The sequence below is a fragment of the Triturus cristatus genome, chromosome 10, assembly GCF_964204655.1.
Source record: "Triturus cristatus chromosome 10, aTriCri1.1, whole genome shotgun sequence".
In the NCBI taxonomy this organism is placed as follows: Eukaryota; Metazoa; Chordata; class Amphibia; order Caudata; family Salamandridae; genus Triturus; species Triturus cristatus.
In genome coordinates this window covers 1,083,582,731-1,083,610,262 of record NC_140593.1, presented here as the reverse complement: position 1 = coordinate 1,083,610,262, position 27,532 = coordinate 1,083,582,731, and the positions used below count along the sequence as shown (strand labels likewise).

The following is a 27,532-nucleotide window of genomic DNA, read 5'->3' as shown; positions in this document are numbered from 1 at the left end:
GGGGTATGGCACTATCGTGGCTCCCCTTACTGAACTCACGGCCAAGAAGCAACCCAGGAGAGTCATCTGGACCGAGGCTTGCCAATGAGCCTTCGACACTCTGAAACAGGCATTTGTGCAACGCTCCAGTTTTGAAGGCTCCAGACTTCTCGAAGGAATTCATTGTCCAGACAGACGCATCCGACATTGGCATTGGGGCGGTGCTATCGCAACTCAATGAAGAGGGTCTGGATCAGCCCGTGATCTTCCTGTCACGGAGACTACTTCCCCGGGAACAGAGATGGAGTACCATTGAGCGGGAAGCCTTTGCGGTGGTCTGGGCACTGAAGAAGCTGCGACCATACCTGTTTGGTTCGCACTTCCTGGTTCAGACAGACCACCGACCCCTTCGTTGGCTCATGCAGATGAAGGGGGAAAACCCAAAACTGTTGAGGTGGTCTATCTCCCTACAGGGAATGGACTTTCGGGTGGAACATCGGCCCGGAGCTGACCACGCCAATGCAGACGGTCTCTCCAGGTATTTCCGCCTTAGTGTTGAGGACTCCCAAGGGGTTGGGTAGCTCTCCCCACTTTCAGCTGGGGGGGACGCGTGTTAGACCTGTCTGCTTCTGAGAGTCCCCTCACACCATGATTTATTTTGTTCCCCCGTGCCTCCTAAAATTAGTTGCTTTTTATTTGTCTACCAGGACCTTTTTGTGTGTTGTCCCATGGGGTTAGATGCTCCTTGACGCTCAGTTGCTCACCAAGTTCCTGGCACCTATGTACAAGGCGCCTGACGGAACCGGTGGCATTACACACTGAGGTTGTCAACCCTAAAATGGTGGACACCATTGTCCCCTATGAGAGTGACTCCCATTGGAGTCCTTCTGACCTCTGACCCTTTGGAGGTTTTGGCACACTTTGTGTAACCTGCAAACCTGACAGGAATCCCCTCAGAAGTTACAAGTACACAAAATGGCTCCCTTAGGAAGCCCAGTATGGTGGCTCCTAATGACCAAAAAAACACCTTGGAAGGGCCATGTCATTGACACAGCCAGGGAAGGTTCTAGAACCTTCTGGCTCGTGCTGGCACCCCAGGGCACTGGCTATAAAAGGCCCAGTCCCTGGCGGCCATGCTGAGAAAAAGTGGAGAAGAGAAGAAACATAGAAGAGGACTTGACACCAGATTGACACCTGCCCTGTTCCCCCCCCCTGAGGCAGCTGATAGCGCAGGCAGAAGTACAGCCGAGGTAGTTGGCTTGGACCCTGACTGGCGTTCCAGTCAGAAGCGCGAGCAGTGACCTCTCGCCTTCAGCGCCTGGCCAGCGAGTGCCCAATTGCCCCTCAGAGACTTTGGCCATAGTTAGAGCCTCCCCGCCTCCCCCAGTGGTGAGATCGCGACTGCGACCCTTGACAGGGCCCCTTCAACTTAAGTGCCTCCTGGCAGGCGTTCGGACGTCTCCGAACCCACCGCCGTCGAAGCGCTGATCGTGGACAGAAGGTGAGGTGCTGCGCTGGGGCGGGGAAAGGCTGGCCTTCATTTGGGCGAGAGTACCGTCTCTGCCCTGCCCGAGTGACTTGGGGACTGTTGTTGTGGGCGGGAGCCCCCCCCGTGAGTGAGATCGGAGGGAGGATCGCGGAGCCCCTGGAACACCCCTTCGCCCTTGGGAGAAGGGCCATACCGACTGGAACGCTTACCGGCGCAGCTAAAGTGAGGTGGGACCGTCTCTTCCCCTGAAGTTGCCGCATTGTTCCGGGACTGAGGTGCGGCTCCAATTTTGAACTGTGCGCGCAGGTAGTTTGACCCCTCCGGCAGCCCGTTCAACGGTCTGAGGACTCGTGAACTGAAGCCGCCTTCGGAGACCCCGCCTGCATTGACAGAAGCGCACAAACTCCTCCGGCCGCAGTAGTATTAAACCGGCTGCCCGCGGAGTGTAATTGCCGTAGTCATTGTATGTCTTTATCTTCCAGATACACGCGCAATATGCTTAAGTGCAACTAAAGGATTATCACGAGTATCTTGTGCCCAGAGAGCCCGAACCCGTGAACACTTCAAAAACTGTAAGAGCGCGCATTCCGCATTAAATGGCAATCTAAATGTGTTTACCCTGAAAGTGATTAATTGGTGGCAGCGATACCAGTATGACCCTGAGATATTTATGTGAAACGATCGGTATCTAACTTGCTATGCAACTGTGATGTTTTGCTGATATTTATTCCAGTCATTGCTGATATTTATTCCAAATGTATTGAATCCTGATATTTATCCAGTATATTTATTTATTAGAGTCCAACCATTTATTCCTACGCAACCAGTACACAGCTAATCAAACCCATGTAAGAAAGGTGAATGTGATTAACTAATTGAACTTCTTCCAACCCAGAGAACTTTTACATAAACAAAACGTATTTATCTATAACAGTGGTGTGGTGTCCTTCTTTTTATGTGGTGTGCAGGGAGTTATTATTTGGTCATAGCCGGCTTAACACAACAGCCTTCTACCGCCTTGTCACTCGAGCCAAGCTACCCCCCTTTGTGCTGGGCTTGCCCATCGCAGGTCCAACAGACAGTAATGAATATGCTACTTACCAGTATGCATCTGTTCTTGGCATGTAGGGCTGCTGACATTCATATCTGTGCATAGATCGCCGCCTAGTGTTGGGTCCGGATGTTTGCACGTTGTTGTCCTGGAAGAGTCTTCGAAGTATCCTTGGATAGGTGACTCCTCCCCTGGACTACAGTGCGCATGGGCATCCTCTCCATCCTCAGATTGTTTTTCGCCATTGTGGCAGTGATGGAGTAGATACAGAAAGTGATGACCATGCTTGCAGTAATTCTGAGAGCTGCAGCTGCGACAGGCGCCGGGGAGGAGGGAGGGCGATATGAATGTCAGCAGCCCTACATGCCAAGAACAGATGCATACTGGTAAGTAGCATATTCAGTTCGAGGCATGTGGGCTGCTGAATTCATATCTGTGCATAGAATACATAGCAGTGCCCTCTATTAGCGGCGGCTACCCGTGCCAGCTGCAGCGGTCTGAAAAAGTGTTTTGAGAACAGCCTGTCCTACAGCTGCCTGCTGTTTTGACTGCACATCTACGCAATAGTGTTTTGTAAATGTGTGTGTAGTGGACCATGTGGCTGCTCTGCATATATCATGCAGGGGAATATTTCCTAGGAAGGCCATGGAAGCCCCCAACTTACGTGTTGAGTGGGCTCGTGGTGGAATAGTTAATGTGCGTTTTGCCTTTTGATAACAGATTTGAATACACTTAACTATCCATCTGGCTATCCCTGCTTTGGAGATGGCGTTACCTTTGTGGTGTGGGGCAAAGGCAACGAACAGTTGTTTTGTCTTCCTGAATGGTTTAGTCCTGTCGATGTAGTACATGAGGGCCCTCCGTACATCTAGTGTATGTAGTGCCCTTTCTGCAACAGTTTGTGGGTTTTGGAAGAAAACGGGCAGTTCAATAGTCTGGTTCATGTGGAACTGTGATATTACCTTGGGCATGAACTTGGGGTTGGTACGTAGTACGACCCTGTTAGCGTGAACCTGAATAAATGGCTCTTGAACGGTTAGTGCCTGGAGTTCACTAACTCTTCTGAGGGAAGTGATCGCTACTAGGAAGGCCACTTTCCAGGTAAGGAATTGAATCTCGCATGAGTGTAGAGGTTCAAAGGGTGGACCCATCAGGCGTGTGAGGACCAAGTTGAGGTTCCACATTGGAGCCGGTGGGTGACTAGGTGGAATGACTCGTTTGAGCCCTTCCAAGAATGCTTTGATGGCAGGCACTCTGAATAGAGAGAGGTGCTGCCTGGTTTGCAGATAGGCTGATATTGCGGTCAAATGGACACGTATAGAGGTGTACGCCAGATTGCATCGATATAGGTGTAAGAGATAACAGATGATGTTTTGGATGGATGCGTCCAGCGGGTTGATGTCATTATTTCCGCAATAAATGACGAACCTTTTCCATTTGGCTGCATAGCAAGCTCTGGTAGTGGGTCTCCTGGCCTCCTTGATGATGTCCATACAGTCAGGTGGCAGGTTGAGATAGCCAAACTCTAGGACTTCAGGAGCCAGATCGCCAGATTCAGCTGTTGCGGATCTGGGTGCTGAACCTCTCCATGGTTCTGCGTCAAATGCGCGGGTTTGATCCGCAGCCTTTGATGCGGCACCACGGAAAGTTCGAGGAAGGTGGTGTACCACGGCTGGCGTGCCCACGTGGGAGCAACTAGGACGAGTGTCAGGGAGTGTTGTCGGAGTTTGCGGGCCACTAGCGGTATCAATGGCGCTGGGGGAAAAGCGTACGCAAATCTGCCGGACCAGTTCATCCATATCGCATTGCCCTGCGACTGCGGATGTGGGAATCTGGCGGCGAAGCTTGGGCATTTTGCGTTTTCGCTTGTCGCGAATAGGTCTATCTCCGGATGACCCCACTGCTGAAAGTACGGTTGGAGTACTGATGGGTGTAACTCCCACTCGTGCATTTGGTGGCTGTGTCTGCTGAGCAGATCCGCCATCTGGTTGTCCTTGCCAGGGAGGTGTTCCGCCATGAGGAACATGTTCCTTTGAATGGCCCACTTCCACATGCTCTGAGCCAGATGAGACAACTGTGGAGAGTGTGTGCCTCCCTGTTTCTGTATGTAGTACATTGCGGTCATGTTGTCCGTCCGGATCAACACGACCTTGTTGCATAGATGTACTTTGAACGCCTTCATGGCTAGGAAGATTGCCATCAATTCCAGAAGGTTGATGTGCAACTTCTTTTGTTGTGTTGTCCATAGTCCTTGCACTGTGTAGTGGAGTACATGAGCTCCCCATCCCTGGAGAGACGCGTCCGCTGTCAGTACTATTTGTGGGACAGGCTCTTGGAACGGTCGGCCCTTGCAAAGGTTTTGTGGATTCCACCAATGCAGAGAGTTGTATGCCCGACCGCTCACCAACACTAGGTCCTTTAACTGTCCTTGAGCCTGATTCCACTGACGTGCTAGGCACTCCTGAAGTGGGCGCATATGTAATCTCGCGTGCGGGACTATGAAGATGCAGGAGGCCATCATGCCTATCAACTGCATGAACACTCGCGCTGGAAGTGAGTGATTGGGTTTGAATTTGGAGATCAGCAGTTGTATGCTGTCGATCCTCACTAAATTTGGCTGAGCTGTGGCCGCCAGAGTGTCTATAGTCGCACCTAGGTACTGTTGTACGTGTGCGGGCTGGAGATGGGACTTTGGATAATTCAGTGAGAATCCCAGACTGTGAAGAAGGTGAATGGTGCGGGACATGTGGCTTGCACATTGCTGGGCTGACTTCGCTTGAACGAGCCAGTCGTCTAGGTAGGGGTAGACGTGTATATGCTGCCTCCGTAGATGTGCTGCCACCGTAGCGAGGCACTTCGTGAAAACCCTGGGCGCTGTCGTCACGCCGAAGGGAAGGACTTTGAACTGATAGTGCTGCCCCTGAACAGTGAACCTGAGGTATTTTTTGTGTGAGGGGTGGATGGGTATGTGAAAGTACGCATCCTTGAGGTCCAGTGTGGCTAGGAAGTCTCCCTGCTTGAGAAGCGGAAGGACTTGCTGTAGAGTGAGCATATGAAAGTGCTCTGAAAGAATGTACTGGTTCAGGGGTCTCAGGTCCAATATAGGTCTGAGCGACCCGTCCTTTTTTGGAATTAAGAAGTAGAGGGAGTACACTCCCGCACCCTGCTCGTGGATGGGTACGACCTCTATAGCGCCTTTTAGAAGCATACTTTGCACTTCTTGCTGTAAGAGCGTTAAGTGCTCTGAGGACATAGGACGGCTTCTTGGTGGTATTGTGGGTGGAGTGGAGGTTAACTCCAGACAGTAACCGTATTTTATAATATCTTTGACCCACCTGTCCGTGGTGATGGAATTCCACGTGGACAGGAACCTTTGTAGCCTTCCCCCGACAGGTGTTATGTGGTCGGGAGGAAGGGAGAGGGCGTCACTGCTTGTTCTTGGGGGAGGACCTGGTGTTGCCGTAGCCGCGTCCTCTGCCCTTTGTGCTGGAGCCACGATATCCACCTCGGGTGTTTTTATCATAGGTGGTCTGTGTATTGCCTTTGTTATATGTTTGTTGTGACCCCTGTCCTCTACCTGCTCCCTTGTTTCCGGGGCGACGAAAGGAGCCGCTCCGAAAGGACTGAGTTTGTAGTGCGCCCATGGACTTTGCAGTGTCCGTATCCTTTTTTATCTTTTCGAGGGTGGTGTCAACCTCTGGCCCGAATAAATAGTCGGGGTTGACGGGCTGGTTCAGTATATTGTTTTGTACCTCAGGCTTGAATCCTGAGATCCGTAGCCAGGCATGTCGTCGCAACATGACGCTTGTGTTTATGGCTCTGGCAGCCGTGTCTGCAACATCTAGTGCGCATTTGATGGAAGCGTTCGTTAGTAGCTGTCCTTCTCTGATGAGCATTTCTGCGCCTTCCTTGAACTGGTCAGGGAGATGTTGGAATATTTGCTCAAGTGTGTCATAGTGCGCTCTATCATAGCGAGCAAGGAGCGCCTGAGTGTTGGCTATGCGCCATATGTTGGCAGCTTGGGCGGCAACTCGCTTGCCAGAGGTTTCTAACACCTTGGACTCTTTGTCCGGGGGAGGAGCGTCACCTGTTGTTTGCGAGTGTGCCCTCTTGCGTGCATTCGCTACGACGATGGAGTCGAGTGGTAATTGTCCTCTGATGTAAGTAGGATCCCCAGGTGCTGATCTGTATTTTTTATCAATCCTGGGGTTTATCACTCGTGCCCTGGTGGGTTCTTTGAAAATGTCCTTGGCTGGTTTGAGGACCCCCTTCAACATTGGCAGAGTCTTTACATGTCTTTCTGAGGATGCAAAGGTGTCCATTAGAAAGTCATCTTCGATGGTATCAGAGTGAAGCTGCACCCCATGGTTATTGGCAGCACGTTCGATAAGAGCATTGAACGCTGCAGTATCCTCCGTAGGAGATGTCTTTGCCCCATAGAGTTGTGGATCCTGTGCATCAAGAGGTGCACTGGGGTCTGCAGGGTCGCCCCAAGTTTGATCAGGGTCCTGCTGGTCGTCAGGGTCCGTGTCTACATGGTAGGGGACTTGGTCAGCCATGTAGTCCCCCAATGCGTCTGTATCGGAGCGTGTGGGGGAGAACCGGTGTGGATCCTGGTAGGATGAATGGAAGGGTTCATAAAGGAGAGGTTCCGACTCTGCAGGCAACTTCCTTTTTAGTGGGATCCTGAAAGGGTCCAATGGCGGCTCCGAAGTTATCCTTCGGTCCTGGAGAATCATTCTGCCAGTGCCGGCGTCGATGATACGTGCTGGAGACGTCTCAGCAGGTGTGACCGTAGGTTGGGTGACCCGTGTCCTGAGTTGGAACATTTTTGGGATTGTTGACGGAGGCAAGCCGAAGGTAATGTTGGTCGGCACCGAAGAGGCTGCGGGAGCTCCGACCGAACCGGAGCCCGACGTGTCCTGGAGGACAGGTGTGGTTTTGCTGCCTTGCGTCACACCAGGTCGTACTTGGGGCGCCTTCGAGGCTTTGGCACCGGCCAGGCTCGTAGAGGCGGCCGTAGATTTTTTCGGTGCCGGAGGGTCATCGAGTCGGGGTGAAGAGATCACCGTCGAAGTCTTCGATACCTGAGGCTTAGGTGTCGTCGAGGGAGCGATGTGAGACACAGTAGGCGGTACGGCCCTTGGTGTCATCGGTGCCGGTAGCCGAGCAGGTTTGTCGGTGCCGATGGCTTTTTTCCGTTTGTCGACTCCAACGTCGCCCGCCTCAAGTTCGGCACCGAAGTCCCTCTTGGTGCGGTCGGTGCCGACGTGGTGCGCTGGCGTCGAAGGCCTCGATCCGACCAGCGCTACTTTCAGTTTCGGTTTCGGTGGAACCTGAGCAGCTTTCGGTTTCGGTTTTGTGATAGGGAAACCAGCCTGTTTATGGAGTAATGGCTGCCGCTGAACGTCCGAGGCCGGGCCCGAGGGCGGGGCCGAAGAACTGCGGGATGGGTCTCGGGTAAGGCCCGAAGGCGATCCCTCGACCGGAGCCATAGGCTGTGGCACTGGTGTTTGAACGTTTTGAACAGGTAGGCCTTGTTCATCATTGGAGCTACTTTCTTCGGCCCCGAAGGCCTCCTCGTCGTCTCCTACCTCGGTGTCGTCTTCACCTCTGTGGAAGAGTGACTCGTCTTCCTCGTCCGATCCGGGTTCGTGTTCGGAAACGGGACTGGAGGGCAAGACTTCCAATTCCTCGACGTCCTCGGCCTCGCCGAAGATGTCTGTCGGGGCCGGTGCCGCGTGCTGCGCCTCGAGTCTCGCCGCTCGTCGATTCCGCAGAGTCTTCTTCGAGCGGAACCGGGCACAGGCCATGCATGTTGATTCGTCGTGGTCCGGCGAAAGGCATTTGTTGCACACCGGATGGACGTCGATGTGTGGGTACTTCGCATTGCATACCGGACACCTTTTGAACGGCGTCCTGGATTCCATCGTCGAAGTCGTCGATGGACAGGTAAATGCGAAAGCAGTCGGTGCTGAAAGTTAGTAAACTAACAAATTCTATCGAAACCCGATCGATAAACAGTACCGACGCGAACTAAAGGCCTTTTGGCCTCGAAAAAATATTTTCCTAACTTGAGCTAAGATAGCACATCCGAACCCAATGGCGGAAAAAAACAATCTGAGGATGGAGAGGATGCCCATGCGCACTGTAGTCCAGGGGAGGAGTCACCTATCCAAGGATACTTCGAAGACTCTTCCAGGACAACAACGTGCAAACATCCGGACCCAACACTAGGCGGCGATCTATGCACAGATATGAATTCAGCAGCCCACATGCCTCGAACACTAGAAAAGTACGCTGTAGCATCAACATTAGACAAAATGCTCTTTGACGCTGAGTGGCAATTAGGAAAGACATCCAGCTCTTGCAGCGCCAACACTTTGTGGCAGACACTTGATTAACTGGAAGTATGAACACAAGTAAGGACTTTAACTATCAGAATGCATTAGTAGGACGAGTTCTGGTAGGCTATTGTGTTCCCCTCCCTCACTGTTTACATTTCCTGAAGGATGTTGAGTTGATGATCCCTGGGGATGCATCTGAGATCATGAAGTGATACAGAACCAGATTTACCGACAGGAGCTTGCCAAGTACTCCCAAACTAAAGGATTGTCCCTTACTGATGACTGACAATTTGAATAAAACATGTGTCCAAGAATACCCAGCCCTTTTTCTGCTAACACTAAAGGACAAATACTTGCTTAATTGAATGACCACTATTATGGTCTATGCCAGAATGCATATGGAGGACTAATACACACAAGCAAGTTGTTTCACTTCCTCAGTGTTTATATTTTATTAGTCCTTGTTAGGTCCACCTACAATGAACACATTAAAACTTGCATCATTCGTATTACATCCCATTTGCTTTGTAAGTCGCTGTGACTTTTTTCTGCATAAATATGAATACTTCACACTAGCCCTAGATCTCTGAAGTGAATAAGTGATGTAAGTGGCATTTTATACATGCAAAGTAAGATAACATAACAATACTTTGCTCACATTTGGAACAGCAACGACAGAACGTAAACTAAAACAGGACCAAAAAGTTGAAAGTTGGATCACAACAACAATGTGAAGCAGAGCATTAGTGAGTAAATAAGCTAAGTCCGCAGTGATCAAGCATGAGCTGCAACATACGCGAACGCCAATAAAGAAGAGCTAAAATAAAGTGAATCAAGCAATCTGAGAAGAGGAGCACTGATCAAATGCACAAAGGAAGTCTAGGAAAGAGGGAACATAGCAAGGATGATAGAAAGGAGAGCACAAAGCACACATTATAAAGTAAAAGGGGACATAAAAGTGACAGCAAAGCAGAAGCAAAATATTTCTAAGTTACCATTTCTAAATTATAATGGATTGTATGAAGCAATGAACTGCATTTCTGTATGTCACCTGCATTAAATGCTTTATCAGCATGTCTTACCCACTATCACTTATACTTGGGCTAGAGGGAGGAGATACCGGTAATACCATAAAAATGCATATGCAATTAACTAGTTGTTAAAGGAGGACTGTCTTTTCAATGAGGTGAGAGCCTTACCAGTGCACAAACTCCTTGGGGGGCAGCTTGCTGATTATTGGTACAACGGTGTGCAGCCACCACACAGCATCTCGCTGAATTGCAGCTATCTGGTTCTGGAACGAGCGCAAAACCTCCAAATCTGAAATTAAGAAAAACAGGTTAGCTTAACATCTTACAACAATTTTGACTGGATGGAGGGCGGTGTGGGTACATTGCTCTGTGCCTCCTCAGAGGTGTTTTTCTAATAATGTACTCACCTTAATTCATGGATTCTTGGGGTGGTCTTCATCTGCCTCACAAGGCTTTAATCACCAGAATTCTGATAATAGAGGGATCAATGCTGCTGCTTGATGCCATCAACAGCCAGTTTTTGTTGCTGCTTATTAAGGTGATCCCTCGCACCTCAGTCTGACCAACTGGCCTTTCATTCTGTAGGATTCCTTTCCCTTTAAGAATTGTGACTATTTGCACATCATTCCCCAACTGAAGCAGCAACAGAAGTATTCATGTGGCCACACCCACTGCAGCAGAACCCTAGAAGGCCACAACAGTCGACCTCGTCTGAAGGAAGCTCCAGCGGGTCTCTTTCTCTTGAAGCAATGAAAAAACAAGCAAGGGAATGGTGAGAAGTGTTCACTGACTGTCAGATATTGTCACCATTTGAATGGTGAGACGCTCCTCAACATTACACGAAATACCCCAAAAGAGGGAAACAAAATAAATACAGAGTTATTCTGCAGAGGCGATCTTGGGTTTTACTGGATGTCTTCACCCTCAGGTTTCAAAGGCTTCATTGAAATAGTCGGCACTTATCCAATGGAGGTGCCCTAGTGAGAGGCACATAACATCATAGACGGACTGGAAAAAAAAAATGAGTTATACCCAAATAAAAGGACATTCAAACCAGAATGTCAAGACTAAAGTAGGAAATATGGTTTAATATCCAACAGAAGAGGTGCCGGACAGCAATTTGGCAAGCCTGGGGTGAGGCTCTGCCGGCCGAAAACAAAATCCAGCATCAATCCTGCTCCCTACAAACCAATTGGCACCTTAAAAGTGGTATGCTGGGCTCCAACTGTCCCCAGGAGAAGAGGCATAGGCCTCTCCCCCTCTTCACTTCCATATTTGCAGAGTTTGGTGCAGACGGCAAAACGGGGCTGCTTTGCAATTGGTCACTGCTGGAGAACTTGGCTTCCAGTCGGCATTGACCTGCCACATTCAACTTAACACCTGAAGCAGCCGACGTAAGTTCACAAAAGCTGCAGGTTGGTGTGTCCAGGAGCCGCTGGGGAAAATTGGCCTAAAAGTCAAGCAAGGACTTAGTCTTCACCTAGGCAGAAGCAGTCGTTGTGAGGAAGCAAGGAGACGTTTTGCAGCTCTTGGGCCCTGCCGTTGGAGTCAGATGCCTGGCGGGGAGGGTTGAGAAGGCACTCTGCCTCCACTCCGTGGGCTGCGCAGTGTTTTCAGATACGATGGACTGCGGGTGGCTCAGATCAGGGAGGAGGCCAGCAGTTGATGGGCTCGGCCCGGAAAAGTCTGGCTATAGCGTTCTCTGCCAGCCTGCTGAGTGAGGGGCCCGCTTGAGATTGGGAGCCTTGGAGAAGGAGTGCCGGACCTGCTATTGAGGTCCTCTCTTGGGCCACGGGAAGTACTTACAAAACTTTCTCCGATTCAACCCCACCTTAGAAGGTGGCGTAAGATTGTGGGGGCCTCCTCTGAAAATGCTGATCTGTGGCGCTGCACTGTGACCCTAGCCAGGGGAAAAATCTGTCTCCTTCCTGCACCAATGCCATCATCTGGAGGCTCAAGAGATCAACAGAAGCATCCCTATATACGATCACCGATCTAAATGTGCATTTGGAGACACTGCCACAGCTGTTGATCCACAGAGTATCATTATAAAGGAGTGGGACAACTAGCGCAGTTGAGACCACATGAGGGCCCGAGTACTAGGGTGGTGCGCTACGCCCCTCCCCGTACCCCTGATCGACCTGGGTTCTTTGATCCCACCACCAACTATATGTGCAAGCCCATATTGTTCGAACGCCCGGCTGTCTGCTCATGCCTCCCATGCTGTTCAGGTGAGGGTGGACCATTGCCGCTAGCCTCCAGTGTTTTACTGATAAGTCCAATACATGCAGGAGAGGGAGATCTGCACAGTGCCCCGGACTCTGTGTTTGCCCCTGGTGAAGGGCAAATAGGATCACAAACAATCCAAATTAACCCATGAGCAAAAATGATCAAGATCTTCAAATGATGAGCTGGGCATGTCTTGGCCCTTGCGGAGACCCCAGCGGAGACCCCAGCGGACCCTGCCTTGGATCAGGACTTTCGCAGAATAATAATCAAGATGAAACAAAGTCTTGCCACGAATGACTCCAAGACTGACATGCTTACAAACAGAATCGATCGTATGACGGAACAAACAAACATGAAGACCAACTAGATCAGCTGAACTTCGGCTATTTGAAGTGGAGGTTGACACCACCTCTCGTCATTAACAGCTGTTGCAGATGTAAAAAGGTCTCCAGATCATCAAAGACAAAAATAAAGCCTTAGAGGTTCAGTCTAGAAGGAATAACACCCACATCATTAGCCTCCCTGAATCCCCACACATGGAGCGTATGGAGACGTTTGTACAATCCATACTGCTGACCCGGTTTACCAGGGAGGCCTTCACTACGATGTTCTCTGTAGAGCATGCACATCATTCGCTGGGTCTGCCTGGAGTCCCTGCCTGCCCAATTCTCGCCCGTCTGCTAAACTTTCAGGATTGTGACACTATCCTCCGGCTGGCGAGTGAACAGCTGGACCTCCAGTTCCAAGACAATCAATCATATATTCATCTACCAAAAGTTCACGATTGTGGTCTAGGCCTTGCAAGGGAATTTTTCCCAGCCAAGTGTGCCCTAATGAAAGTGGGCATACCATATGCACTTGTGTACCCTGATAAACTTCACATCACTCTAAGCGAGAAGCAGGACAAATTCACAGATCTGAAGCTAGCACTTCAGTTCGGCCATCTACAAGCCCCTCGTCCCTCCTCGATATAAAGATGACTGCGAAAGAAGCCCCTCTGGCCGCCTATGTGATGCTGAGTGATGAGAAATCTTGCACTAGGGCCTCACCCCCCCGGCATAATTTGAATTGACAGTTCAATTAGCCTCACTCTCATTGACCAGCACTCCTGATCAATCATCTTTTTATGTGAATTAAACCATTTGGTGCCGAAATTTGCCCTCCGCTTGAGCCACCCATCTCCTCACAGAGAAAGGTTGTTTACCAGGCTATCTCGCTACCACTGGTATGTATGCTCTTACTCCTGTATATATGTTAACACTACCCCATTGGCAGGTTCCTGCAGTTTTATTGACTGCTTATCAAAGTCATATGTACTTGGGGGTTGGGGGGATGGGTGGACTGACACTCTATGGCAAGTTGGGGAAGCAACAGTGGGTGCAGGGTAGGAATGTTGTGTATTAATGTATGGGATTTATCCTGATGACATCATAGGACTTGTATTACCATACACCACAGGGGCTCTGGCCCACTGAGCCACACAAGCAAATCTTGAGCAGGAGATCACAACCATCTTCTTGACAACCCTAGATAAGCTATTCAGCTGCCTCCTGCTAGAAATCATCTTTTAGATTTATTTATTGGAGTATACAGGGTCTCATGGACCCTCACAATACTAGTTACTTTTTTGCATATTTAAATCATCACAAAATCGATAAGTCCTCTCCAGGAGATTCACCTCGCTGACTACACATTTCAGAGTGCAAGCGACTTGAATGGCAGACGCCATGTGGCACTTTACTGTGCCTGATCTATGGGTGTTACTCCAGTTATTCAAAAAGGCACCCACTGCCATACCTTGTATGTAGATTGTAAACGAGCAGAGCACTAGTTCATTCTGCAAGGTATTCTCCTAGGTAATACTACAACCACATGACACTCCAGGCTTCTTCCTTAAACTAAGGCAGAAAGCCATAGTGCTGTGTCCGAAGAAAATGTTCACGAGTGGTGATTTTAACGTAAGACTAGGGGCCATATGTAGATAACATACTATTTACCGATTCATAAATACCGAATTTTACCGATTCGGTATTTATGACTCGGTAAATGGTAAGTAGGTAAATAGTCGGTAATTATTACCGATTCGGTAAATATCGGTATTTATGAATCGGTATTTACCGAATCGGTAATAATGCATCCCTTCCCATTCATTCCTATGGGCCTGGAGGCCCATAGGAATGAATGGGAAGCCAGTTACTATTACCGATTCGGTAAATACCGAATCGGTAATACGGGAGGCATTATCATGGGTGGCAGGGTGTCACATTGACACCCTGTTGCACCCCTGATTCGTGCATGTGTGCACATGTGGCGCACATACATGCCCTAAGGGCATGTATGTCTGCCACATGGCACTTTTCAAATAGCACAAAAATGCTTTTTGAAAGGTATTCGTCATTTACCATCAACTTGTAGTTGGTTGTAAATAACGAATCCAGACACCAATAATGCACTCACTTGAGTGCCCCCTACATAGCATTTCTGGATTCGGTAATTTACCGAATCGGTATTTTACCGATTTCTTAAATTCCGATTCGGTAAATACCGAATCCAGAAAATCAGCCACCTACATCGCAAATGCCTAAATACCGGTCGGTAACGGGATATTTACCGAATTTCGGCCGTTACCGATCGGTATTTAGGTACCTACATATGGCTATAGATGCCTCACTCAACCAACCAAACCACAGTAGCTGTTCCCATCCATTAGCAGACAGGCAATTGCACATGATCACGACAGACAGTAACCTTATAAATGTTTGGAGTACTCGGGATACAACAACCTAAGAGGGCAAGGGCAATACCTCCTCCGACAACACTTGGTCCAGGATAGACTACAGGTTTGTCGCCAGGGATGCGAGTGTCTGGACGACACAGATAGAACACTTTCTCAGAAACCTCTTGGACGATGCTCTGATGCTTCTCCAGCTTGCTTTCTGGGACTGCACAGGTGCACCTTCTCCTGGCGCCTACCACCTCATGTTCTTCAGGACTTGCTGCTCAGAGACAAGATTCTATCTTGAATATGGGAATATTCTCTAAATAATTCTGAATCACTGCCTTTGGAAGGGTAGCTCCTGGAAGCCTTCAAAGTGGTTAAATGGGATGCTTCTATTTCAAAACAATCTGGTATACTTAAAGTAAGTAAGCAAACTGAAAACCTTGAGGCACATCACCGCACTCTTGAGACCAGATACTACTTCACTAGGGACTCACAATTACTGCTGAAATTAGAGAAACACTCAGTATGGAAACAACAGTCTTGAGCTACAGGGAAGGGGACAGGGAAGGCAGGATGCTTGTGTGGATGTTGTGGAAACCCTGGGCAAATAGTTGCATCACTGAACTGATAGGAGACAATTATATATCATATTATAACACTGATGATATACTTCGCCTCATCACTAGTTACCAAGCGGACCTTCACAGCTTCGCCTGAGGATATACTTGCATTTATGATTCAATCAGACTTCTGTTACTGGAAGATACCCACAGGCAATACTTTGATGTCCCTTTTTCCCTTGAAGATTTAATTAAAAGTCATCCGTGGCTGGGGGGCGTGGTCTGGCCTAGGACCAAGATGGCCACTCGAGCTCAAGCTCTGAAGGTACCACCGACGTTCACAGGCCTGCAAATGCTGCACTGCTTCTCTGCTTCTAAACCCCTTTCACGGTACTGGAGCAATGAGCGGGATCTTCCAGGCAGACGGTGGTGAGAGGCGGGGAAGCTGAAAAAACTGGAGAAGTGGCGCGGCTGTTGCGGCCTGGCTCAGTCCTCGGAGAGAGCCTGAGGGTGGGGCCACGACAATGCATGCCGGCAGCGCTAAACTCGAGGCCAGCTGACGCTCGGACCTGCGCAAGCTAAATTATGATCTCCGCCCCAGTGACCACATAGGCCGGTACCTGGCAACTGGAATCTTCAACGTGTGGTTAAGTTGGGCGGCACTTTTGCGTTGCGTCCGGCCCCATTATCCAGCAGAAGGCGGTGGCGATATAGCATAGCCAGCGCAAAGGGGCTGGGGCAGGGTTGTCCCGCGATGCCGTTGGCCTTTCTTCCAGCATGGAGCAACACGATGAGAGCCACGGCTGCATGCTGTAATGCGACTGCCATTTGAAAACACATGGAGCATGCCTCAACGCTAGATTCTGCAGCGGGGGCGGTGGGTAGCAACAAGCAGTACGAGTGGCATTTGTGCTCTGTGAATACTTTCATGACTGTGCACCACCCAGTGGTATACTTCGTGCATACAGTGAAACATCCTAACAGTGTGGCTGCAAGCTGCGGTACATAACGTGGTCGCAAACAGGGCAGTAACTGCCAAGCACCTGCAAAATGTGTGCAGCCCCATCCCCATTGGGCCTGCATGGAGCGCTGAAGCTACTCCCGGGGGCTAATCAGGATCCGTGGTCGCAGATGTGGTTCCCTGATTGCGTGGCTGTTAAAATTGGGCAGCACCCATTGCCAAGACCCCTCAGCGAGGAGCAGATTAACCGACTGGGGGTGAAGACACGAGCACAGAGGGCGTGGACATGACTGCTATGGTGCTGAGACGATACTGGCAGAGCTCAGGGCGGAATTCAGTGCAGGGGATACCCGCCTTGACAAAATAGCGTCCAACTTGGAGACTACGGACCAGCGCCTCGACCAACACAAAGAATGTCTCACCACTGCTGAACCTATCTCTGACATGGAGGATGCGGGCTCCTCAAACATCAAACGCCTTCACAAGCTGGAGAGGCAACTCAAGTCACGGCAAAGGCTGAAGACCTAGAAGCAAGATTGCGCAGGAATAATATGCACATAATGGGGGTCTCTGAGTCCACCAACACAGGGCGTATGAGCATTTATGTGGAGCGCCTCCTCATTGACTTATGCGGAAGAGAGGCCTTTTCTGCCACGTTTGCCATAGTGAGAGCACATAGAATCCTAGGACCAAAACCAGTCCCTGGAGCCCCGCCTCGCATGATGATAGCCAAATTGCTCAACTATCAAGACCGGTATACGGCGCTGCATCTTGCCCGGAAAAAAGGCCCCCTGCAGCAACAAGGCATGACATTGGCCCTGTATCCAGACTACACCCCAATGGTGCAGGAGGCGCAACACAAATTTACGTACGGAAAAAAACCCCTCAGCGAAGATAATGTAAAGTATTTAATGTTATACCCTGCAAAGCTATGCATACAATACAACGGTAAGGTCACTGTCTTCAAAACAGTGGAGGACTCTGTCTGGTTCCGTAAACAGCACCGCGCAGATCTAGCAGTCTTGGGCATAACGGCTGGTAACTCTCCTCCGCCACCCAAATAACACTGTTCTGCAAGTGGCAACCACAAGGTTCAATTGTTCTTCTCTGTACTCCCTGGACGAACTGACGCACCTGAGGTCTAGCTCTTTGGTCTCCTACATGGCCCGGCGAGGATGTGTCAGCGTTTGACGCCATAGGGATTGGACTATAAAATTTAAATTGTTACCGACATTGAATGCTGCGGAATGGCCGAGGTCACTCTTGCTGATTATCAGTTGGGCCGGTGACACCGGATGTATAACCATGCCAGTAAGTGGTAGCCCATGAGCATTGTCTACCCCCAAGGATGAATCTTACAAATTATTCTTGTTTGTTGATTGGGGGTTATACTTTGGGATTCTCCGGTAGCCTCTGTTATATTACCGAAAGTGGGATTGCATTGTTTGCTTATTATCTCTTTGTTATCCTCATTTACCTATTTGGTCTTTATGTCTGTACGAAATATGGGATGTGTCTTGTGCTATCGGACTGCCAGAGTAGTGGGGCTATCATTCCAGTTAAATTTCATCACTCACGCTGCTCACTGTTCTAAATGGGCGTAACTTCCAATACTGAGGTGAGGCGCACCCTGACTTGCATCATCTGGACTGTTTGTGGGCTCTTTAATCCTCGGAAGAGCAGGCAAGTGCTATCCTACTTAGCTAGCCGCGCAGTGCAAGTTGCATTCCTGCAATAAACTCATTATGCCCCAGGTGATATGCCTCGATTTGCCTCTGCTTGGGGCGCAAACTGATATTTTGCAAGTTACAGCATGTACCCATACCGTTCAAAGCACTGGAGGTGGTCACTAACCTAGAAGGCAGTTATTTGATAGTGACAGGCAAGCTCGCGGCCACACCACTGATCTCAATGAACGTTTATGCAGGCGTGGCTTGTCCACGGAACAAGATGGCTGCAGACTAGCGGAACTCCGGACCAAGCCTGAAGAAATCTGAAAATAATCCTGGCCCTGAGGGGTACTTGACTGCTGTCAGCAGCTCTAAGTAAAGGGGATATATACCCAGTGCTCCGACAGCCAACAGCGCCGTCTAAAGTTGCACCAGCGGGGGGCGTGGCCATGATGGCGGCGAGGTAGGACGCAGAATTCGGAGCTCCTGCCCGCCGCCCACCGAAAACAGCTTCTGAGAGCTCCAGGGAGACCCGTGGCCGTCTGCAGTTCACGGCGAGGGGCTGCCCCAGGGACCCGCTGGCCCGACTGGAGCGGGAGGCGGCCGCAGCTGGCTCCGGCTGGAGACGGAGCTCTGAGAGGCGACCCGGCCTGCGGTGGTCGGTACCCGGCGGAGGCTTCGACAACGCGGAGGCCCCGAGAGAGGCCTACCGAGGCCAGCTACCCCGATACCGGCCTCTGCCTGGGGACCTGAACGCGGGCCGCCCCCGCCGGACGTTGGAAGCTGCGGAGGCCCGGAGCCTTGCTGGCGCTAGAGCGGGACCCCTCTCTGTCCCGGACGGTCGACGAGTGGACCGGTCCTGGGGGCTGCCTGGCGCGGGAGTGTGCTGTGCCTGGAGCGCCGGCGGCTGGACGCGGACCGGGACCCGGCTGGGGCACCCTGCTGGCGGGATCCGGACCCAGCGATCTGCTCTCGTGCGAGGCCCTCGACCCCTCCCTGGACCGGCTCGGCGAGACAGGCTGCGACGACTGGGGAGTGTGGAGGACTGCCTGTTCGCCTTGTGCACGCGGGCTCACGGAGGCTGCCCGGAAGGCGGTGAGTCAAAGAGCGCCGGAGCGGGAGAGAGGTGAGGGGCTGGGGGTCCCGGTGGGTGCCCGGACCTGAAACTTTGGGAGGCGCCGCCGGAGGCGAGCCTTGGGGGCTGAGGACACCACCGGAGATCAGCCGGCTAGTGCAATAGACGGTGGGCCGCGTTCAATCGCTGGCCTACGGGCGCACGTGGCACCCCCCCCCCCCCCCCCCCCCGTGGCCTTTGCTGGACGCCGGGCCTACCCGATCGGCACCCCCTCCGAGACCTTGCCTTCAGACCCGCGGGGCGACGGCGGGAGACAGCCTGCTACTAGCCCGGGAGCTTGCCTGCCGCTGCTTGACTCCACCTCCCCGCCCTTCCTGCTCCTCGGTGGCGACATCGACGCGCCCCTCGGCGCTGGTCTCTTCGTGGGACACTACGCTATGCCAGTATCCAAGGCGAGGAAATCAAAGCCTCTAAAAGACATATTTGGGCGCCCTCAGCCTGTCCCCGGCAGTCAAGGCGCGGATTCCCAGATGGCGACCCTGCAGCGTTCTCCCAGCGCTGGGGAGGAACCGGTCACCAAGGCATTCATGGAATCCCTCTTCCAGACTCTGCGGGCTGACCTACAGACAGTGAAGGCTGACCTCACCGCAGAGATAAAAGACATCCGCAGGGATGTGGAGGAGGTGGGGGAGCGAGTGGCGGCGCTAGAGGAGAAGAGCGACGCCACGGTGTCCGACATGAATACGATCCAACAAGAACTCCTCCGCCTGCGGGACCAGCAGCTAGATGTTCAGACCCACCTCGAGGACCTGGAGAATAGGTCCCGCAGGCATAACATCCGGATTCGCGGAGTGAAACCCGCGGCCGACAACGCGGACCTCCATGCCTTCGTCGGGGGCCTCTTCCGCCACATCCTAGCGGCGCCGGATGGCGCGGAGATCGTTCTGGACAGAGCACATAGGGTCGGTCCACCCCGGGCGCCCAACAGCCCCCCTGCGGACATACTGGTGTGTGTTCAAGACTTTAAAACCAAACAAGCTATCCTTGCGAAAGCAAGGACCCTCCATCCCGTCTCTTATATGGGGCACTCCCCGGTGCTCTACCAGGATTTAGCTCTGATCACTTTGCAACGCCGACGACAGTTCCGCCCTGTCACGGATCATCTCCGGCAGCGGAGCATTCCATACTCGTGGGGGCACCCATTCCGCATCATCTTCCGCCTCGATGGCAAACTTCACCAGCTACGTTCGCTCTCCGAGGCCTGCGGAGTGCTGGACTTGGCACCACCGGACGAAGAGGGGGACAATCGAGCTGCGGACCCGGAGCCCGGGCCCTCGGCGTCAGGATGGCGGCGACAGGGAAGGCGCAGACGGGGCTGGAAGCCTCACAAAGCAGACATAGCTAAGAGTCAGCGGGACGCTCTGGCCTCGGCGACGGACGCGCTGGCCGGGCTGCCCTCCGGGGCTGAATGAGCGCTGGCCACTTGTAGCTCCACGCACTTGACCCAGGGGTCTCCGGCGGGAGGCGGGCGGCGGAGGGAACCGATACTCCCCCTCTTGGTCACACTATGGTCCCCACACCGACGCCCCCCTGGCTTTGCCAAGGTGACGAACAATCTTACCAGATCAAGACTCTGCTGTTGGGTTTTGTTAATGTTGTTACTCTTGATACATTTGATTTGCAAGGGGTTTTGGGTTTTTTCTTTTGGTATGGGTTCCCTCGTCCGCTCTCCCATGTTGCACCCCGACAGATGCGGCACAAGGTCTCAGAGGGGTTTAGAGGCCTCCCGCACTTGCTTAGGATAGTTAGCGTCCTTCAGCGATTCCGCCTTGCTCACTGGACCGTAGATGCCACACACCCCCCTTAAAGTTCTTACGCTAAATGTGCGGGGGCTGAATAATCCCGTCAAACGAAAGGCAGTCCTTAGTTATCTGGAACATTCGAAAGCGGACATATGCCTTTTACAGGAAACACACCTACTGGCTAAGGACCACCACAGATTGAAATCCCGAGCCTTCCCAACACAGATGTTTTCCTCTGCCAACTCCAAGACAGCAGGGGTGGCCATTTTGGTTTCCCGCTCTTTCACAGGCAGGGTCTTACACAAGGGGGCGGAGATCAGGGGTCGACTCCTCACCTATCAATTCCTACTGGGGGGGGTGACTCTGGATGTTGGTTCCATCTATGCACCTAACGAAGGGCAGATTGCATTCCTCCTCAATGCTCTTGACGATGCGGCCGCCGCTTCGGGCCGCTGTCTGCTGTTGGGCGGTGATCTTAATATTGTCTTTGACAACGCACTGGACCGGTCCGGTCAGCGAACTGGTCAGGCGGGCGTCCTCTCGGCTGCCGGACGAGCTAGTCTCCGTGATCTGGGGCTGTCTGACCTGTGGCGCCACTTTCACCCGTCTGGTCGGGGCTACTCCTTCTACTCCGGGGCACACAAAACATATGCACGCTTAGATTACTTCCTTAGTTCCTCATCACTTCAGGCCCACGCATTGAGCACTGACATCCTACCGGCCTCCCTTTCCGATCACTCCCCTGTTCTGGCCACCTTCCAGCTCCCACCATCCCTGCAGCCTCTCCGACATTGGCGCCTGCGCGACACACTGCTACACCACCCCTCGGTTATCGAACAGCTCCAGAAAGCCATCTCGAACTTCCTCGCTCTCAACGCTAATCCGGATACGACTCTAGCGACACAGTGGTTGGCGCTGAAGGCTGTCCTGAGGGGGGAATTTATAGCCATCTCATCTGCCCAGAATCGCGAACGCAGCCGCAAACGGGCGGAACTTTCCCAGCGCGTCTCAGAGCTTGAACAAATGCATCAGAGAACCGGCGCTTCCCGGGCCTGGCGACAGCTCTGCATAGAAAGGAAGCAGCTTGCTGCCTTGGATCAGGACAGGGCCGAGTTCGCTGCGATCAGGCTCCGACACGCATACTACACGGGAGGGGATAGGTGCGGCCGCCTGCTGGCCAACAAACTGCGGGAGACCAGACAAAAGCAGGGAGTCCGCGAGATCCGGACGTTAGGGGGGGAACCTGTAACTAACGACGCCGATATAGCAGAGGCATTCCGCGATTTCTATGCGGGCCTCTATTCCGGGGAGCCCCTGGAGACTCAGGCCTGCGCTGACTACATAGCGGGGGCCCACATGCCTTCCCTGCCTTCTGTGCAGGCGGACCTCTTGGAGAGGGATATCCGGATAGAGGAGGTTGTCTCGGCGATCTCACGCCTTAAGCCGGGTAAATCGCCGGGCCCAGACGGCTACACGGCTGCCTTCTATAAGACCTTTTGTAGCCAAGTAGCCCCTCTCCTGACTAGTTTATTCAACACCTTCGACCAAGCGGGAGCTATCCCGAGTGACATGCTAGAGGCCGCGATAGTCGTTATCCCTAAAGCTGGAAAGGATCGGACGGCTTGCAGCGCGTACAGACCCATCTCCCTGTTAAACATAGACATTAATTGTACACTAGCATCCTCGCGGCCTGATTGGCGCCGCATATGGCCTACCTGGTTGAACCAGATCACGCGGGCTTTATTCCACAGCGGCAGACAAGCGACAACACTAAGCGCATCTTGCACCTGATCGAAAAGGCGTCTCGTACGCAAGGAGAATACATGCTCTTGGCCATCGACGCGGAGAAGGCCTTCGACAGGGTGCACTGGCCATACCTCGAGATGGTACTGGGGAGCGCTGGGCTTGGGGAGAAGCTACGTACCAGGATCTTAAATTGCTATCGCTCCCCCATGGCGACGGTCCGGGTGAATGGCTACACTTCCTCCCGCTTCCCCATTGGGAGGGGTACTAGGCAGGGGTGCCCCTTGTCACCCCTCCTGTTCGCGCTCTATATGGAACCTCTGGCTTTAAGGGTGCGGAGGCATCCCCTCATCACGGGGATTAAATTTGGAGGCGACATCCATACCATTAGCCTCTACGCGGATGATATCCTGCTTTCCCTCTCTAACCCGATATCAGCTCTGCGCGCTCTTTTCATCGAACTGTATGGCTTTGCGCGGGGATCAAGATTCAAAATCAATTTGGAGAAATCCATAGCACTTAACGTCTCGCTCTCCTCACACACCCTGGCCCAAATCCAGGCAGAGCACACCCTGAGCTGGGCGGCTGCCTCGATCCCCTATTTGGGCGTTCACCTAGCCCCGACACTTCCGGCCACCGCGGACCTCAACTACTCTAATCTCCGCTCTCGCATCCGATCAGAACTGCGCAGATGGAAAAACTATACGCTCTCTTGGTTAGGCAGGATTGCGGCCATCAAGATGACGGTCCTCCCGCAGATCTTGTACCTCTTCCAAACTCTTCCCCTCCGCCCACCGTCCGGCTGGATCCAACAGACTCAGTCGGACCTGGCGCGCTTTATCTGGCAGGGCCGTAAGCCCCGATTTCGACATGCAGTGGCGACTCTCCCACCGGAAGGGGGGGGGGGGCGGAGTTGGGTGCCCGACCTTCAACTATACTACCATGCCGCTCAGCTTCGATACTTAGTGGAATGGCACCAATTGGAATCGGAGAAACACTGGCTGTTTCAAGATCAAGCGGTGGCAGCCAGACCGCTGCAGGGCATCCCCTTCCTTCGTAAGCAGCATAGACCACCCAATCTCTACGCTTCCGGTATCACGAGCACGGTGCTGGACTCATGGGACCGTACTAACCTTGCCCACCGACTGACCTCCTTTCCGTCACCGCTCACCCCAATCTTCGACAATCCAGAGTTTCGCCCTGGCGCGGACGCCCAGGCCTTTCGCGCCTGGCGCTCCTCCTCTTGTAGGTACCTGGGTTATCTTTTCGATTTTGACGGCATAATCACATTTCAGCAACTCAAGGAGCACTATGGCCTCCCGGAGTCAGAGCGCATGCCATATTTACAAGTCCGACACTGGGCACTCCACCAACAGGTTAGACCCCAGGCGCAGCGTCTCATGACCCCTTATGAAAAATGGCTGATGACGCGCACGTCCAATAAGAAGATAATCGCTGACCTCTACAAAATGCTTCTGGACTCTACCGCACACACATATAACGCAGGCCGGGCTCGGTAGGAAAGGGACCTGGACAGATCCTTAAGCCACAAGGAATGGGAAGGTGTCTACTACAGAGCGCGGCACTCTGCGTACCACATGGGTCTCACGGAGACTCTGACCAAAATTGCCACCTACTGGTATTATACGCCAGAGCGCTTGCATCGCTTTGACCCACGTCGGAGCGCGCTGTGTTGGAGGAATTGTGGAGAAGTGGGCACCCTAGTACACGTTCTGTGGAGCTGTGCCTGTATACAACCATATTGGTCCCAGGTTCTGGACGAAATTGATCTGCACTTCGAGACAGAGCTACCGCGCTTCCCCGCGTATATTCTTCTAGGCTTGCCCAACCCGTTGACATACCCACTCAAATCCCGGAGGGGTAGGCTGATGGCCATCGCCTTAGGCGCAGCAACACAAAACATACTGATACACTGGCGCTCAGCCCAGCTCCCGACACACTCTGGATGGCTCCAGAGACTCTGGGGGGTGTTGGGAATGGGGAAACTCACACTCACTTTAGCTGGCAGAGGATCCGAATTCCCAGAGTTGTGGAGGCCCTTCCTCACCCTACTGGTGTCTGAATTCCGTGAGCTGACCTGTCCCCGCTACCTGCGATTACTGCGCCTGGCAGACACGCAGATTCCGAAAGCCACTTCCCAGAACTGCCGCAAGCGGCGGCGCTGATCCCTTAGAGGCTGCCTTCACTTGATCGGTCACAGCGGACGAGGGAAGGGGAGGGGGGAGGTGTCATTTGGGTATTGTATGGTTTTATTATTTGATTTTTTTTTGTCTTCGGTTTCTGTTTACCACCCGTAATTTTGCTAAGCTTGGCAACCCAGTTGCCTCATTGGTATTGTGCCTTCAGACTCAAGGGTGGTTGTTGTTCAATGTCTGTTTGAAATCAATAAAGAGATTTAAACCATAAAGTTGCACCAGCACGACAGGAAACCCAGTGTGCTGGGCCAAGGGCAGTGGCCGTGAGGACTGCGGAGTGGGCTGCTGTGACTTGGGCCGAGCCCAGACCATGCAAGCATCGGACGACAGGAGAGACAGGAGTGCGGCTGACCCACAGAGCGGCCGCCAAGAGAAAGGATCCCGAAGTTCGGGAAAGGCCGGGGGAAGCGCTCCACCCGCGCTCCCCCCGTACACGCTCTGGCATCAGGCCGCAAAGCAAAAAGGAACCGGGGCTGCTGCTGAGGAACGTGCCATCTGGATCCGATTTAGCAGACCTTTGGGGCGGTGATTGCACCCGCTGTCAGGTACGGGGGACTGGGGCTGCGCCTGCCGCAGGGACAGCCCCTGGGAAGGTTGCGAGTAGTGGAGTGGCACAGCTGTGCAGATTACATAAAATTCAGTCCGGGCTTGAGTGATGCGGGTAAAGCCTTGCCCCCTCAAACCGAAGGACAGGCTACATAGACTGGGAATAGAACGGTGCCTACCGCTCAGGAGCAGAGCCAAGCAGCTTTAACTTGTTACGGCCAAAACTGCAGGCCCGGGTGGGGGTAGCCCAGGAGACCTTCAAAAGAACGTCCCCAAAAAAGGAAAGCTTTAATTGAGACAGCCCTTGCTCGGAGTGGGAGTGCACCCGGGGAGAATAAAACTGGGAAGGCGCCCTATGATCAGCCAGTTGGGGGGAGCCCTTCCATCCACTTCCTTGTGGGGTGCCTCCCCCCATTTACATCGCGCCCTGCATCAGAACTAGAAAACAGTGGATTGGACAGGAAAACTGGGCTGGGGAACAGCCCAAAGCTACAACCAGGGAGGTATCGTGGACCAGGAGGCCCACGGGGAAACCCAGCACGTGAGGGGTCCCGTTATACGAAGTATCAAGTGGAGGAGTTTCAGTTCCCCACACACGGACCCTGGCGACAGACACAGAAGACAAAGGAAAAATGGGGAAAGCCAGAGGAGCAGGCCCCATCCATTCCAGCAAAATGGACAACTACGCCATCACAAAACCTGCTATGAACGCCGAGGAGGAGGGGGCAGCGGAGCCCTCGCTGGCCGCCACAATGGCGGCAATCCAAGATGTTAAAGGGTCCCTTGAACCAAAAATAGACTCGGTGTCCATAGAGGTCACCCTGATTAGGGTGGACCTCTCCAAACTGTGTACGAGGTGGTGCCCCGGGGCGCGGAGGCGGCACCGGCGCCCTATGTGCCCTCTCGACGGAGTAGAACTTGGAGAGCCCCGGGGCCTGTAACTTGTTGACTATCAGATCTTCAAGGAACAGGTCAACACTGGGCCCCTCCGCCCTTTTCTAGCACCCCCACGACCCGTATGTTATTCCTTCTTGCCCGCCCCTCCTGATCCTCAAGCCGTGCGGCCATGTGAGTGGCCTGTTGCGTCAATTTGCGCACCTAACGTTTGGTCTATGAGTTGAAACGCCTTAGTAGTGCTCGCGTTTGTCCACAACACCCTCATTCTTGTTTCCGGATAACAAGTCTGACGGATTTAAACCTACCTAGGTCTATTGATATAGGTTCTTTCAAGCTTGATAATTAAAAAGGTTAGTGAACCCTTGTGCTACTGATAGTTTCACGTGTATTGTCCTAATGTCGGTGGATATTGCGGCGCATAGCCGTGCGGCTCTAAAACGTCATTTGACGCAGTATGGGGTACCGGACACTGGTATGAACGTCATCTTTGTGGTGGGAGCCGATGCGGCTCATCCCTATGAGTTGTTCTACTCTTGGGTGACGATTCCAGCGGTGGGGGATGATGACACCTTTCATTCTTATACTGCCGCTGCAGTGCCGGCGAACTATACGCCGTATAGGACACAGGAAATACCAATATCTGCTTGGCAGCATCTTATTTGGTTTAATGGCGCCCTTCCCCATGTGGTTATACCGCCGAGAATGGGCCCTTTATCAATTGCAGGGGCCACTTGGCCGGTACTAGCCGGATTTACGCCTCATCCCCGTTACCTCACGGTGACGGTGGCTGAGCTGCGTGTACTACACACTGCCCTCATTACGGTATATAGGGCGTTGGTGCAGTATGTGTCGCGCAATATGCAGGCGGGGGCGCCTGCTGTTGCGGGACAGCCTACTGATCATCACGCGGTGGTCATTAGTCCTGTTATGGTCAATTCTGTTATGGGCAAGCGCCCCCAAACTAGGGATGATTTCCCCTTTTGGCTTGCTGAGAAATTTGACCAAATAGAAGCGGTTTACCCGAATACTTCACCTGTGGAGAAACACAGGATCCTCACCATTAGTTTGCCTAAGGACTTGGTTCCCCACATTGATGATTGTACAAATTGGGGCAAGGTCTTTGCAGCGACGTACGCGCAGTGCTATGGCACTCCGTCTATGTTGCAGCTGCCCTCCGTAATCAAAAGAGTTCAAGAGAACCATGGTGCGGAGTC

General features: G+C 52.5%; 1 protein-coding gene across 1 annotated transcript in view; it reads right to left on the bottom strand.

Moving 5' to 3' along the window:
* The window catches only part of INTS1 (integrator complex subunit 1), a 625,364-nt gene that overhangs the window by 342,428 nt on the left and 255,404 nt on the right, over window positions 1-27,532 (bottom strand). The window contains exon 13 of the mRNA XM_085629257.1: window positions 10,066-10,186. Coding sequence (XP_085485383.1) covers window positions 10,066-10,186 — 121 coding nt within the window. The remainder of the gene's footprint in view (window positions 1-10,065; window positions 10,187-27,532) is intronic.